Source organism: Somniosus microcephalus, chromosome 26 (assembly GCF_052327205.1).
Source record: "Somniosus microcephalus isolate GS21.2 chromosome 26, FLI_Smic_1.0, whole genome shotgun sequence".
Classification (NCBI taxonomy): Eukaryota; Metazoa; Chordata; class Chondrichthyes; order Squaliformes; family Somniosidae; genus Somniosus; species Somniosus microcephalus.
In genome coordinates this window covers 12,153,162-12,167,742 of record NC_141012.1, presented here as the reverse complement: position 1 = coordinate 12,167,742, position 14,581 = coordinate 12,153,162, and the positions used below count along the sequence as shown (strand labels likewise).

The 14,581-nt window shown below is 47.6% G+C and overlaps 1 protein-coding gene across 1 annotated transcript in view; it reads left to right on the top strand.

Moving 5' to 3' along the window:
• hinfp (histone H4 transcription factor) overlaps positions 1–14,581 on the top strand; it is a 39,343-nt gene that overhangs the window by 12,649 nt on the left and 12,113 nt on the right. Inside the window, exons 4-8 of the mRNA XM_085967846.1 lie at positions 186–412; positions 1,320–1,431; positions 3,477–3,629; positions 8,694–8,771; positions 10,162–10,282. Of these exons, the coding sequence (XP_085823972.1) occupies positions 186–412; positions 1,320–1,431; positions 3,477–3,629; positions 8,694–8,771; positions 10,162–10,282 (691 nt within the window). The remainder of the gene's footprint in view (positions 1–185; positions 413–1,319; positions 1,432–3,476; positions 3,630–8,693; positions 8,772–10,161; positions 10,283–14,581) is intronic.

Sequence of the window (14,581 nt, the reverse complement as noted above, 5' to 3'; positions counted from 1 at the left end):
CTGAACGGAGGTGTTCCGCAAAGCGGTCGCCCAATCTGTGTAGATAACATTGACTTGGGTACTGGAGAATAAAAAATTTTCTTTTGAAGGTGGGATGTGGAATGAGACACAATGAACATTTGTTTTGACAGAGAATACTAATCGTGTGCCTGTGCTGATCCCATTTTGTATCTTTGTTTTCCCAGAGGAGCACCAGTGCCTGTGGGCGGACTGTGGGTTCTACTCAGTGGAGAGTTCGGCTGACCTGATCCGTCATGTTTACTTTCACGCCTACCACACCAAACTGAAGCATTGGGGCCTACAGTCCCTGCAGGCTCAGACCGAACTCGAGCACTGTTTACTGGACCAGCAGAGCCGCAACATCATTCCAGAAATCCCAGAGAGCTTTGTCTGTCTCTGGGGGCACTGTGATGTGAGTCACTCATTCAAGTCCCAATCTCGTTTCCGTATCCTGTACTCTTTATTTTAATTTTACCCATGAGATTTTTAAAAATGTACTTCCAAGCTTCAGTGTTTAAAGCATAAAAAAATCCTGTATGAACAGGACCATATTGTGTTTGCTGACCTCCATTGGCTCCCGGTTAAGTAACGCCTTGATTTTTTTAAATTCTTGTTTTCAAATCCCACCATGGCCTCACTCCTTCTTATCTCTGTAATCTCCTCCAGCCCTATAATTCCCCCTAGAGCTCTGCACTCTGCCTATTCTGACCTCTTGAGCATCCCCAATTTTAATCGCTCCACCATTTCCGGTCGTGCCTTCAGCTGCCTAGGCCCCCTAAGCTCTGGAATTCCCTGCCTAAACCTCTCCGCCTCTCTACCTCTCTTTCCTCCTTTTAAGACCCTCCTTAAAACCTACCTCTTTGCCCAAGCTTTTGGTAACCTGCCCTAACATCTCCTTGTATATCTCTGTGTCCATTTTTTTCTCTAACGCTCCTGTGAAGCACCGTGGGATGTTTTATTACGTTAAAAGGCGCTGTATATAAATATAAGTCATATTGTGGGCCAAGAATGTGATGTTGGGTGAGGGGAGGAAAATGTCATTCCCAAACATCCATGGCGGCTGTAAATTTCTGGCTCCTTTGTTACTGGTGCAGCATCTTTATTGCTTGTCCTGGGGGTGGGAGGGGCGTGGAAAGCTGCATTGTTTATGAACTATTTAGCAACTTCGCTCACTAGGAGGGAGGTGATCCGATTCAGGCTGGTTTCCCCTACTGTGTACTAAAGGTGAAACTTGCAGAGATTGCACGTTGCATTTAACAGTTTATCGCCAACCCGTTGCGCTTTGCCACTTTTTTTCAGCCCTGCTATTTTCTCCTTAGAGCTCTTTTGAGAATCCGGAATGGTTCTACAGACACGTGGACATGCATGGAATGTGTTCGGACCGTGACGCGACCACAGACACTAATCTAATCATTCCCTGCTGTTGGAAAGGTGAGTCCTCCCTGGAACCAGACTGCCTGATGTAAAAAGACGACTGAGCACTCGGTTTGAGTTTAAAACAAGGCTTTAATCAACTGTTTCACAACCATGAGATTTCTAGTTACATCACTAGTTCCTGGTTAGATAAACGTCCTGAACAAGCTGGGTTCATGCCGGAGTATTTATACTCCTTGGACGGCGCCACCAGCTGGCCGCCCAGTGTTATGTCATGAGTCAATTCTTCATGAATGATAAGATTCATGATGTGGACAAATGTGAGAAGTCAGACTTCACCTGACGAAGGAGCAGCGCTCCGAAAGCTTGTGATTTCAAATAAAGCTGTTGGACTATAACTTGATAAGATTCATAACACTGCCCAACAAACTCTGCTTAGTTCCACAGACTGACCCTGTGATGAGGTGAAATTTAATGGGAAGGTTCCTTGGCAAGTTAATTCTGACCGGCCAAGAGATCTTGAGAGAACCTAACCGACTAATTTCAATGAGTACCTTTTATCAATAACTTTGGTAGCCGGGTAGAAAATTGCCCCCCTGTTGGAGAAAATGCAGTAAATGTACTGAAACGGTTCAGTTTCACCTCTTGAGACTGGGCTTCGCAGCCCCGCGATAGAAGAAAGACTCTCCCAGGTAGTGATTGTAGCTGAAGTTGGGAGGACCGAGTGATCAGGAATAGAAAGAAAGACTTGCATTTCTATAGCGCCTTTCAGGACCACTGGACGTCCCAAAGTGCTTCACAGCCAATTTGTGCACAGCAAGCTCCCACAAACAGCAATGTGATAAATGACCAGATAATCTGTTTTAGTGATGTTGATTGAGGGATAAATATTGGTCCCAGGACACCGGGGGAGAACTCCCCTGCTCTTCTTCGAAATAGTGCCATGGGATCTTTTACGTCCACCCGAGAGAGCAGACGGAGCCTCGGTTTCGCGTCTCATCCGAAAGGCAGCACCTCCGACAGTGCAGCACTCCCTCAGTACTGCACTGGGAGTGTCTGCCTAAATTTTTTGTGCTCGTGTCTCTAACGTGGGACTTGAACCCACAACCTTCTGACTCAGGCGAGAGCAACTTGGGCTTTTCCACCCTGAAAAGGAGAGAGCTTCATCGAACATACTGAATGACAGAAAAGGTAAAACCAGAACTTCAAATCAATTTAAGCAGCGGCAGTGTTGTGGAGTATTTTAAACCAACACTCGACACAAGGTTTTAGATCGATAGTCAAGTCGTCTTTATTGCACCGGTGGGGAAGCAGTCTGTTCTGTCTTAGCCAGACCGTTTCAAATTGTTACAGAAAACACTACATTTTTATACATTACAATAAGCATGGCCACCTCGTGTTAAATTCATTCCTGCCACCTGATTGGATCTTGGCTGCATGCACCTTCATGGATGGTTACGAATCTTAATATAAACATGTATAAGCTGCCTCCTCAATCAATCACTCAAACTGCTGAATGCTAATTAAAAGATGCCTTGGAATGTGACCTAGGTAATAAAGTTCTTACGGGCAGTTGAAATGCTGGACATCCTGTCTCCATTTAATTGTTTTTATATCTCTCCAAAGGTCAGCTATCTTTGACCGCATCTTTATGGATGTGGTCTTTCATGATAGTCCCTGTCTTATTACACTATTCAGTGAAACTGCCAGCGATGTCAGTTTAACTCTTTCCCCCACTGCAGGCAGTCCGGCAAAGTGGCACAGATTCAAACTAGCCAACAGCAAAATAGGACTAATGTCAGGAAATTCTTAGTGAGCAATACAGGAAACTGACTCCCAGCTAGGGTGGTGGAGATAGAAGCCTAGCAATTATTTGAGAAATAATTGAGAGCGATGATGGGGAGGAGAGGGGAGACTGGGTTCTGAATGGATGCGTTTGGATAGCTTTCTCGTTCCACATCTACCTTTTTGTAACATGCCACGTCCCATACTGTTTGATCGCTGTGCCGGCCAGGAGTGTGCAGACCTTTAAGCTGAATTGGCAACTCCTCAGAAAACTGCGTGTTTGGAAAGATTAATTTCCCGTTTTCTGTCTTTTTTAGATTGTGAAGCAACTTTCAAAGTGAAATTTAAGCTACGGGAGCATTTGCGTAGCCACACGCAGGAGAAAGTGGTGGCATGCCCTACCTGTGGAGGGATGTTTGCCAGCAACACCAAGTTCTTTGACCACATCCGGAGGCAGACCGCCATGGAATGTAAGGAAAATGTCTTTGCAATATTGCGAGAGACCTAGTTTTGTAGGTGTATGATTTTTATATCCTTTCCCCAGACAGGACCTCTGTCTTTAAAACGTGGTATTTTTGTTACCTGCAACCTGTTTACAGCATGGAAATGGTGTACATAACACAGCTCCCAACCACTGCACAACTGCAGTGCAAAGGCTGCAAATCTTTCTGGGAGTGAACTGCAATCATGAGTTTTTATTATTCGTTTATAAGAACACTAGCTGAAGTGCCCGGCGGTGCCGAGGCTTTTTCGAGGGCATGTTGTTGTTGGAAGAGAGAGAGAGAGAGAGAGCGACTGGGGGGAAGAGAGAGAGCGACTGGGGGGAAGAGAGAGAGCGACTGGGGGGAAGAGAGGAGGGGGAGGGGAAGGGAGGGCGGGGAGGGGAAGGGAGGGCGGGGAGGGGAGGGGGAGGGCGGGGAGGGGGAGGGCGGGGAGGGGGAGGGGGAGGGCGGGGAAGGGAGGGAGGAGGGAGGGCGGGGGGAGGGGAGGGGGGAAGGAAGGAGGGGAAGGGAGGGCGGGGGGGGAGGGCGGGGAGGGAGGGCGGGAGGGAGGGCAGGGGGGGAGGGAGGGGAGGGGGGGGGATGGGAGGGGCGGGGGGGAGGGAGGGCGGCGGGCGCCCCCCCCCCCCCCCCCCCCCCCCCCCCCCCCCCCACCCCCCCGGAGGTGAAGACCGCCGATTGCGCGCGCAGCAGGAGCTGAGACGCGGCGTCTCTCTCGGCCGGTGGGGCCCGGTTGCCAGGGCAACCGTGACGCTGACCAAGCCAGAGAGAGAGACGCCGCGTCTCAGCTGCTCCTGCTGCGCGCGCGGCCCCCCCCCCCCCCCCGAGGGTCGCGGCCCCCCCCCCGAGGGTCGCGGCCCCCCCCCCCCCCCCCCCCGAGGGTCGCGGCCCCCCCCCCCCCCCCGAGGGTCGCGGCCGCCCCCCCCCCCCTCCCCCCGAGGTGAAGACCGCCGATTGCGCCCGTTGCCAGGGTAACGCTGGACGCTCAGCAAGCCCCGGCAGAGAGAGACGTCTCAGCTCCTGCTGTGCGCGCACCCTAGCGGTGCTGGGCTGAGGCTCGGCCCTCCAGCCTTCGAGTGGGGCCGGGAGGTGCCTAGCTCGGGCGTGGGTGCGGAGGAGACGCCGAGGCTTCTAGGCCTACCTGGAAAAACGGGGAAAGGTAGGAAAATTAATGAGATTAGATAAGTTAATTACTTTCTAAATCATTTTTTTTTAAAACATGTGTTTTAAAAGCAATGTTTTTTTTTTAAGATGCAGAAAGCGGGAAAAAGAAAGGAAAAGTTTGGAATCAAGATGGCGGCGACTCACCTCGGTTCAGAACGATAAAGCCCGGCCACACGCGCACCGATTGGCCCGGCGGCACACGCCAGCAACCCGGCGTACGATTGGTCGAGCTCGAGGTCACTCTGTCGCTAATGAGCGGATAATGAGATGCTAATGAGCGGAATGTTGAAGGTTTTTGGGATACCGCGGGCGCAATTTTAGCCCGGCCGAAACGTAAATACGCTTAAAACCGTCTCGGAAGCGTAAGCTTTCTTTGGAGGTAACGCACGCGTAGGTACGCCCTGTAACTTTCGAGTGCATACCCGCAACGCACACGCGATGACAGACAGATAGACAGAATGACAGAAGTACCGATTTATATATATAGATAAGTAGGAGCAGGAGTAGGCCATACGGCCCCTCGGGCCTGCTCCGCCATTCAATAGGATCATGGCTGATCCGAACCTAGACTCACGTCCACTTCCCTGCCCGCTCCCCGTAACCCCTAATTCCCTTATCAGCTAGGAAATTGTCTATCTCCGTTTTAAATTTATTTAATGTCGCAGCTTCCACAGCTCTCTGAGGTAGCAAATTCCATAGATTTACTACCCTCTGAGTGAAGAAGTTTCTCCTCATCTCAGTTTTGAAAGGGCAGCCCCTTATTCTAAGATTATGCCCCTTAGTTCTAGTCTCACCCATCAGTGGAAATATCCTCCCCGCATCCACCCGATCAAGCCCCCTCACAATCTTATATGTTTCGATAAGATCACCTCTCATTCTTCTGAATTCCAATGAGTAGAGGCCCAACCTACTCAACCTTTCCTCATAAGTCAACCCCCTCATCTCCGGAATCAACCGAGTGAACCTTCTCTGAACTGCCTCGAGAGCAAGTATATCTTTTCTTAAATATGGAAACCAAAATTGTATGGGATGTGGGCATTGCTGGCAAGGCCAGCATTTATTGCCCATCCCCAATTGCCCTTGAGAAGGTGGTGGTGAGCCACCTTCTTGAACCGCTACAGTCCGTGTGGTGAAGGTACTCCCACGGTGCTGTTAGGGAGGGAGTTCCAGGATTTTGACCCAGCGATGATGAAGGACCGGCGATACATTTCCATATCAGGATGGTGTGTGACTTGGAGGAGAACTTGGAGGTGGTGGTGTTCCCATGCGCCTGCTGCCCTTGTCTTTCTAGGTGGAAGAGGTCGTGGGTTTGGGAGGTGCTGCCGAAGAAGCCTTGGTGAGTTGCTGCTGTGCATCTTGTAGACGGTACACACTGCAGCCACGGTACGCCGGCGGTGGAGGGAGTGACTGTTTAAGGTGGTGGATGGGTTGCCAATCAAGCGGGCTGCTTTGTCCTGGATGGTGTCGAGCTTCTTGAGTGTTGTTGGAGCTGCACTCATCCAGGCAAATGGAGAGTATTCCATCACACTCCTTACTTGTGCCTTGTAGATGGTGGAAAGGCTTTGGGAGTCGGGAGAAGAGACACTCGCCGCAGAATACCTAGCCTCTGACCTGCTCTTGTTTTTATAGTATTTATGTGGCTGGTCCAGTTATGTTTCTGGTCAATGGTGACCCCCAGGATGGTGAAGGTGGGGGATTCAGCGATGGTAATACCGTTGAATGTCAAGGGGAGGTGGTTACACTCTCGCTTGTTGGAGATGGCCATTGCCTGACACTTGTGTGGCATGATTGTTACCTGCCACTTATCAGCCCAAGCCTGAGCGTCGTCCAGGTCTTGTTGCGTGCGGGCATGGACTGCTTCATTATCTGAGAGTTGTGAATGACTGGCACTGAACACTGTGCAATCAGCGAATATCCCCATTCCTGACCTTATGTTGGAGGGAAGGTCATTGATGAAGCAGCTGAAGATGGTTGGGCCTAGGACACTGCCCTGAGGAATTCCTGCTGCGATGTCCTGGGGCTGTGATGATTGACCTTCAACCACCACAACCATCTTCCTTTGTGCTAGGTATGACTCCAGCCAGTGGAGAGTTTTCCCCCCCAATTCCCATTGACTTCAGTTTTACTAGGGCTTCTTGATGCCGCACTCGGTCAAATGCTGCCTTGATGTCAAGGGCAGTCACTCTCACCTCGCCTCTGGAATTCAGCTCCCTTGTCCATGTTTGGACCAAGGCTGTAATGAGGTCGGGAGCCGAGTGGTCTTGGCGGAACCCAAACTAGGCATCAGTGTGCAGGTTATTGGTGAGTAAGTGCCGCTTGATAGCACTGTCGATTACACCTTCCATCACTTTGCTGATGATTGAGAGTAGACTGATGGGGTGGTAATTGGCCGGGTTGGATTTGTCCTGCTTTTTGTGGACAGGACATACCTGGGCAGTTTTCTACATTGTCAGATAGATGCCAGTGTTGTAGCTGTACTGGAACAGCTTGGCTAGAGGCGCAGCTAGTTCTGGAGAACAAGTCTTCAGCACGATAGTCGGGGCCCACAGTCTTTGCTGTATCCAGTGCGCTCAGCCGTTTCTTGATATCACGTGGAGTGAATCAAATTGGCTGAAGGCTGGCTTATGTGATGGTGGGGACCTCCGGAGTAGGCCGATATGGATCATCCACTCGGCACTTCTGGCTGAAGATGGTTGCAAACGCTTCAGCCTTGTCTTTTGCACTCACGTGCTGGGCTCCACCATCATTGAGGATGGGGATATTCATGGAGCCTCCTCCTCCCGTTAGTTGTTTAATGGTCCACCACCATTCATGACTGGATGTGGCAGGACTGCAGAGCTTTGATGTGATCCGTTGATTGTGGGATCGCTTTGCCCCGTCTATAGCATGCTGCTTCCGCTTTTTAGCATGCATGTAGTCCTGTGTTGCAGCTTCCCCAGGTTGGCACCTCATTTTTAGGTACGCCTGGTGCTGCTCCTGGCATGCTCTTCTACACTCCTTTGAACCAGGGTTGGTCCCCTAGCTTGATGGTAATGGTAGAGCGAGGGATATGCCGGGCCATGAGGTTACAGATTGTGGTGGAATACAATTCTGCTGCTGCTGATGGCCCACAGTACTAGATCTGTTCTGAATCTATCCCATTTAGCACAGTGGTAGTGCCACACAACACGATGGAGGGTGTCCTCAGTGTGAAGACGAGACTTCGTCTCCACAATGACTGTGTGCAGTGGTCACTGCTACCAATACTGTCATGGACAGATGCATCTGCGACAGGTAGATTGGTGAGGACGAGGTCAAGTAGGTTTTTCCCCTCGTGTTGGTTCTCTCACCACCTGTCCCCCCACCCAGAGTACATTTTGTGCCCTTGCTACTCTCTGCTTCTTCCAAGTGGTGTTCAACATGGAGGAGGACTGATTCATCAGCTGAGGGAAGGTGGCAGCTGGTAATCAGCAGGAGGTTTCCTTGCCCATGCTTGACCTGAAGCCATGAGACTTCATGGGGTCTGGAGTCAATGTTGAGGACTCCCAGGGCCACTCCTTCCTGACTGTATACCACTGTGCCGCCTCCCCTGGTGGGTCTGTCCTGCCGGTGGGATGGGACAGACCCAGGGATGGTGATGGAGGAGTTAAATGGTGCCTTGAGTGGGTCGATTTGTCATCCCAGTGTGGCAATAGCCTGTAACAGTTATTTACAATGTGACTTTGTGTAAATCCAGTGACTTCAAACTGGGTTTGTGGCTGAGCATGCCATTTGATGTCATTGACCTAGATACAGAACTTCACAGAGGCAGCATGTGAATGTCTGTCTATTTTTACACCGTACTGAACCTATTACTAAAAGAATCGTCTGTCATCATTTTTGTCTCACTAGACCAGCGGTTTCAGTGCTCCCACTGTTCAAAGAGATTCGCCACTGAGCGGCTACTCAGGGATCACATGCGGCATCATGGTAAGCAGGGTTTTATTGCTGCTGCTAATCTTTTCAACCGGGGGGGGGGACCTTTTCATACAAACTCTTGCCCCTTTCACTCATGATGTCAGTTTTATAGGGATGAAACGCCAGCTTTTACCAGCATCATTTGCGTTCCATTTTAATTTCATGTTTTTTAATTTTAAGTTCCATTTCAAGTGTCAGCCGTGGCTCAGTGGGCAGCACTCTCTCCTCTGAGTCAGAAGGTTGTGGGTTCAAGTCTCACTTCAGAGACTTGAACACAAAAATCCAGGCTAACGGAGTGCTGCACTGTCGGAGGTGCCGTCTTTCGGATGAGACATTAATACGAGGCCCGAGGCCCCATCGGACATGAAAGATCCCATGGCACTATTTTGAAGAAGAGCAGGGGAGTTATCCCCGCTGTCCTGGCCAATATTTATCCCTCAACCAACATCACTAAAAACGTTAGCTGGTCATTATCAGATTGCTGTGTGTGGGAGTTTGCTGTGTGCAAATTGGCTGCTGTGTTTCCCACATTACAACAGTGACTACACTTCAAAAGTACTTCATTGGCTGTAGAGCGCTTTGGAACATCCTGAGGTCGTGAAAGGCGCTATAGAAAAGTCAATTTTTTAAAATAAACAGCGCAGTCCTAAGTAGCCTCCACCCTTCTCTGAGATTGTTAATGTATTTCACCTTCCTGCGGGCCATGCAATTTCACGATTTCCGCTCCTTCTCGTAGAGGGGAGCTGCTTAGTTGCTGTAATCTATAGGGTGAATACAGGGTATTATGGATCAACCTTCTTTTCAATATACCATGCATATTGGAGCTGAGTTGGGAAAGTTCATTGCAGGCCTGGTGATATTCGGTATTTATTACTCATTTCCTGACTTGAATACCTCCCGATGGTTGGGAGCGGTGGCCTTTATACGGCGTCAAATAAGGAGCCTTTTTAGTTAGATGGGCTGAATCTCGCATTATCCCACCCCCATGCAAAAGAAAACTCAACAACTTCTCTCAAATCAAGATCAGAAATAAAAACTTTGCAAAATAATTGGAGATGATGAAAACAAGCACGACTTGTACATGGGATGTTACAGTGTGTTTGGAGTTCCTTCTGTTTGTGTACAGAAGAAAGAAAAGGCAATCATCCTACGTCTCAGTAAGCAGTTGACTGTCCCTCATCATGAGGGCACACACAAAATACTCAGCTGGGTTTGAGAGAACTCTTGGGGAATCGAGGGGTATGGGGATCGGGCGGGAAAGTGGAGTTGAGGTTGAAGATCAGCCGTGATCTTATTGAATGGCGGAGCAGGCTCGAGGGGGCCGTATGGCCTACTCCTGTTCCTAATTCTTTTATGTTTTATGTTTTATGTTTTGTTAGAACATTCAATGTTTGTTTTCTAGTGAACTATTACAAGTGCCCATTTTGTGATATGACCTGCCCAGCACCTTCTGCCTTGCGTAACCACATCAAATTCCGCCATAGCGACGAGAAACCATTCCGGTGTGATTATTGTGAATACAGGTATGCCCTTCAGTGTTAAAATATTGGTGTATCTTGTCCTATTATTCCTGCTTTTCCAGCTCCGTATTATTCTCCGTTGCCTGGAAGTATGGGTCAGTCTGGGTTTTTCCGTGGCTGTCTTTAGTGATACCGTGCTACTTGTTGGTCAGGTAGTAATGTACTTTCGTACCTCTTAAATTTGTACCCTCTTGTTAGCATTTCACCAATCAATCACCATTTACCCTATCGTAACCCATCACCATCTTGACGATCTTTTTGAACTCGCCCCTTAACCTTCTCCACTGCAATGAACAAAGTTCCTGCTTCTCAAAAGTATTTTCATAACGTTAACCCTCTCATCCCTGGTAACATCTTAATAAATCTATGTGCAACGTTTGTATTGCTTTTACATCCTTCCCATAATGGGGTGCCCAAAACTATACACGATGCTCCGACTGCAGCTTAACTAAAGTCCTGTACATGTTCAACATTATCTCCTTGCTTCTGTATTCGATATCTCTCTATACAAAACCAACAATTCAATTTACTGCGATCTTTAACCTATGTATTTACACGGCAAGACCACCTGCTCCTATACTGCATTTAAAATGTGACCATTTAAGGCGCACCGTACTTCAGTTCCACCTATTCTTGCTTCCAAAATGCATTACTTCACATTTATCTACATTGCACTGCATTGGCCACCTATTTGTCCAGCCTACCAGCCTTCCTATGTTCCCCTTCAGTCTTTCACAGTCCTTTATCAACGTTCCCTCCAATTTTTTTTTAGGGGGTGGGGGGCCTGCGCGGCCCATTCAATATTCCGCGCCTGCGCGTTTTAGCTTATTTAAAAGCCAGGTCACTGCGCGGCCATGCAGCTTAAAGGGAATGATCCTTGCCACAATTTGCCATATTCTCCAATGTGGTGTCATCAGCAAATTTCAAAATTATTTCCTTAATTCCGACGTCCAGACCATAATGTATGTTGTAAATAAGAGCAGCCCCAATAGGAACCCGAAGGAACGGCATACACGGCGCCTTTAGAGTCAAAAAACTTCCTCTTGCGGCTGCCCTTTGCCCTCCAATAACTTCTATCCATGTGGCCGTGATCCCCTTAATCCTAGGTTCCATTAACTTAGCTACAAGTATTTTATGTTTTATGCTTATTGAATCATTTTCAACAATCCATATAAGAGTAAAGACATCTTACTACAATTATACAGGGCATTGGTGAGGCCACACCTGGAATACTGTGTACAGTTCTTGTCTCCTTACCTAAGGAAAGACGTACTTGCCTTAGAGGGAGTGCAACGAAGGTTCATTAGACTGGTTCTTGGAACGAGGGGATTGCCCTATGAGGAGAGATTGAGTAGACTAGGCTGGGGAATCTAGAACATGGGTTCACAGTCACAGAATAAGGGGTAGGCCATTTAGGAATGAGAGGAGGAAAAATTTCTTCACTCAGTGGGTTGTGAATCTTTGGAATTCTCTACCCCAGAGAGCTGTGGATGCTCAGTCGTTGAGTATATTCAAGACAGAAGTCGATAATTTTTGGGGAATTAAGGGATATGGGGCTAGTGCGTGAAGGTGGAGTGGAGATAAACGACCAGCCATGATATTGAATGGCGGAGCAGGCTCGACGGGCCAAATGGTCTACTCCTGCTCCTATTTCTTATGTTCTTAAACCACATCAACTGCATTTCCTGTGTCCTCTCCGATTCGTTTTCAAAGAGTTCAATGTTGGTCAAGCACATGACCTGCCCTTTTAGAAATCCTTGCTGATTTAAACTTGACTAACCAGCGTTTCTTCAAGTAATTCTGGTAGGTTGCCAACTTTGAAGCAAGACTAACTGGCCTTCAATTTGCACCCTTTTGTTACCATTTCACCAACCAATCACCATTTACTCCATCGTAACCCATCACAATCTTGACGATCTTTTTGAACTCGCCCCTTAACCTTCTCCACTGCAATGAACAAAGTTCCTGCTTCTCAAAAGTATCTTCATAAGGGTGTCCCATTTATCCCCCCTTCTCAGAATCTTTAGAACATTATAGTCGGAGCCTCTGTTTGTTCTGTAGCTTCCCTCGGGATCCTTGGATGCAAACCATTGATTATCTTAATATTTGACTATCTTAAATTTTTTCTACAATCCCAGTTTCCATCTCCTCTGTGAAAATTAAGGCAAAGTACTTATTTAGTATTTCTGCCATTTTCCCCAGTCTCTACTGTAAGCTTGTCCCTACCTTGGCTGTCCTCTTGCCAATAAGGTGCCTACTGAATGCCTTTTTATTGGCTTTTAGATTTTTTTTTGCTATTGTTCTGTGCTATAGTTTCTCTTAGCCTTTTTAATCTCACTTCATGTAGCTTTCCTATGCTTTTTATATTTGTCCAGCCTTTAATGTTTATTATCTGCACCAAGTGCTTAATCGTTCAATCTGGGCAAGGTCTCTTTCTATCTTGCTCCAATGTGATTGTATCCTGTAAAGTGCAATTGTCCTTCATTTTTATTTTACTTTTCTGTGCTTGCCCTGAAGTTAATCATATGCTCAGCATTTCACACATGCTGCCCTCATTTCAGGTTGCCTACTGGCTCCTTTCATTAATCAGAACCAGGTCATGCAATACTTCCTTCCCTGTTGAAGTATCAACAAACTGACTGCTCACGATGCGGTCTCCTCTACATTGGGGAGACCAAACGCAGATTGGGTGACCGCTTTGCGGAACACCTCCATTCAGTCCGTAAGGGTGACCCCGAGCTTCCGGTCGCCTGTCATTTTAATTCAACGCTCCATTCCCACTCGGACCTCACCGTCCTTGGCCTCTTGTATTGTTCCACGGAAGCTCAACGTAAACTCGAGGAACAGCACCTCATCTTCCGATTAGGCACTCTGCAGCCTTCCAGACTCTCTATCGAGTTCAACAATTTCAGATCATAACCTCGGCCTCTATTTCATTTTTTCTTGTAATTTTTCCACTTCTTTCCCCCCTTTCCTTTTGTTTCGCTCTCACACCTGGCAGCTATCCCTTGCCCTGCCAGTACACTTTACACCTAATCTCAGCCTATTACCATCTCGTCTAGCTTCTAACACCTTTTTATTGTCTCTTTTTTACTTCTTTTGTTTCTTTTATTCTTTTGTCCGATCGCAGCCCTGCCTCCGATCTATCTTTTCTTTCCAGTTTTGAAGAAGGGTTCGACCCGAAACATCAACTCAAATTTCTGTCCACGGATGTTGCCTGACCTGCTGAGTTTTTCCAGCATTTTCTGTTATGACTGACAAAACAATCTTGATTAACCTCCAAAAAATACTCCCCTTTTTCCCCAGTCCACTTTTGGATCGTTGCAATCTCTTACAATGCCAACTATTGCTTATACCCACTGACATGAATCAGTCATTCATGAAAGAAAGACTTATGAAATAATACTGAGCGGCCTGCGGGTGGCGCTGTCCAGGGAGAGTATAAATACTCTGGCACGGGTCCAGCTTGCGCAGGACATTCTTAACAGGAACTACAGGAAACTTTTTTTTTTTTACCCGGGACCGACGTGCCGGTTCATCAAAAATTCCGGATAACCGAAAGCTATAGTAAAAGGTACGGAGAGATGAGAGCTCCGTATAAAGCAACAAACCCTGTTGCTTAGCAACAGGTTCAGAACAATGGCTACAAGTCCCAAGCATCTCTGTAGCTTAGCAACAGCTGCAGCCACACCCTTGCACAGCAACATATCGAGGAAGGCAAGTACAATATGAAGTAAAACTTACCTGAACCTACTCCTGAATTTTGCCGGTTAACCGAGATTTCCGGTTATTTAGGTGCCGGTAAATCGAAAGTTTCCTGTAGTGAAGGACACAACTAGACCTCCATGTTGTAAAACAGTTGATTAAAGCTTTGTTTAACACTTAGACCAAGTGCCTAGTAGTTTTCTTAGGTCACCCACCATTCTATTTCATCTACAAATTTCATCCTTGATCCACTGTTTAGTGGTCTGCAATATACTGCCAGTAATGTGACCAATCCCAGCTTAATTGAAAGGGTTTCTGTTTGACTCACTCCTGTATTTTAATCTTTTAGACTCTGGAATAGAATAGGATGTACCTGCCTTAATGCAAACTAGCTGGAGAACCCTGAAAGATTCACCTTGAGGCCTTTTTGTGACTGTTGAACTGAATAGATCTGTGTCTGACGCCTCTGTTACAGGATCACTTATGATCCCCCCCCCCCCCCCGCCACCCTCAGCAAATATCTGCCTTTAAAAAATAAAAAAAAATCAAGCAAGCATTCTTGGGGCAAGTCTCAAATTCTGTGCTGTCATTTGTGTT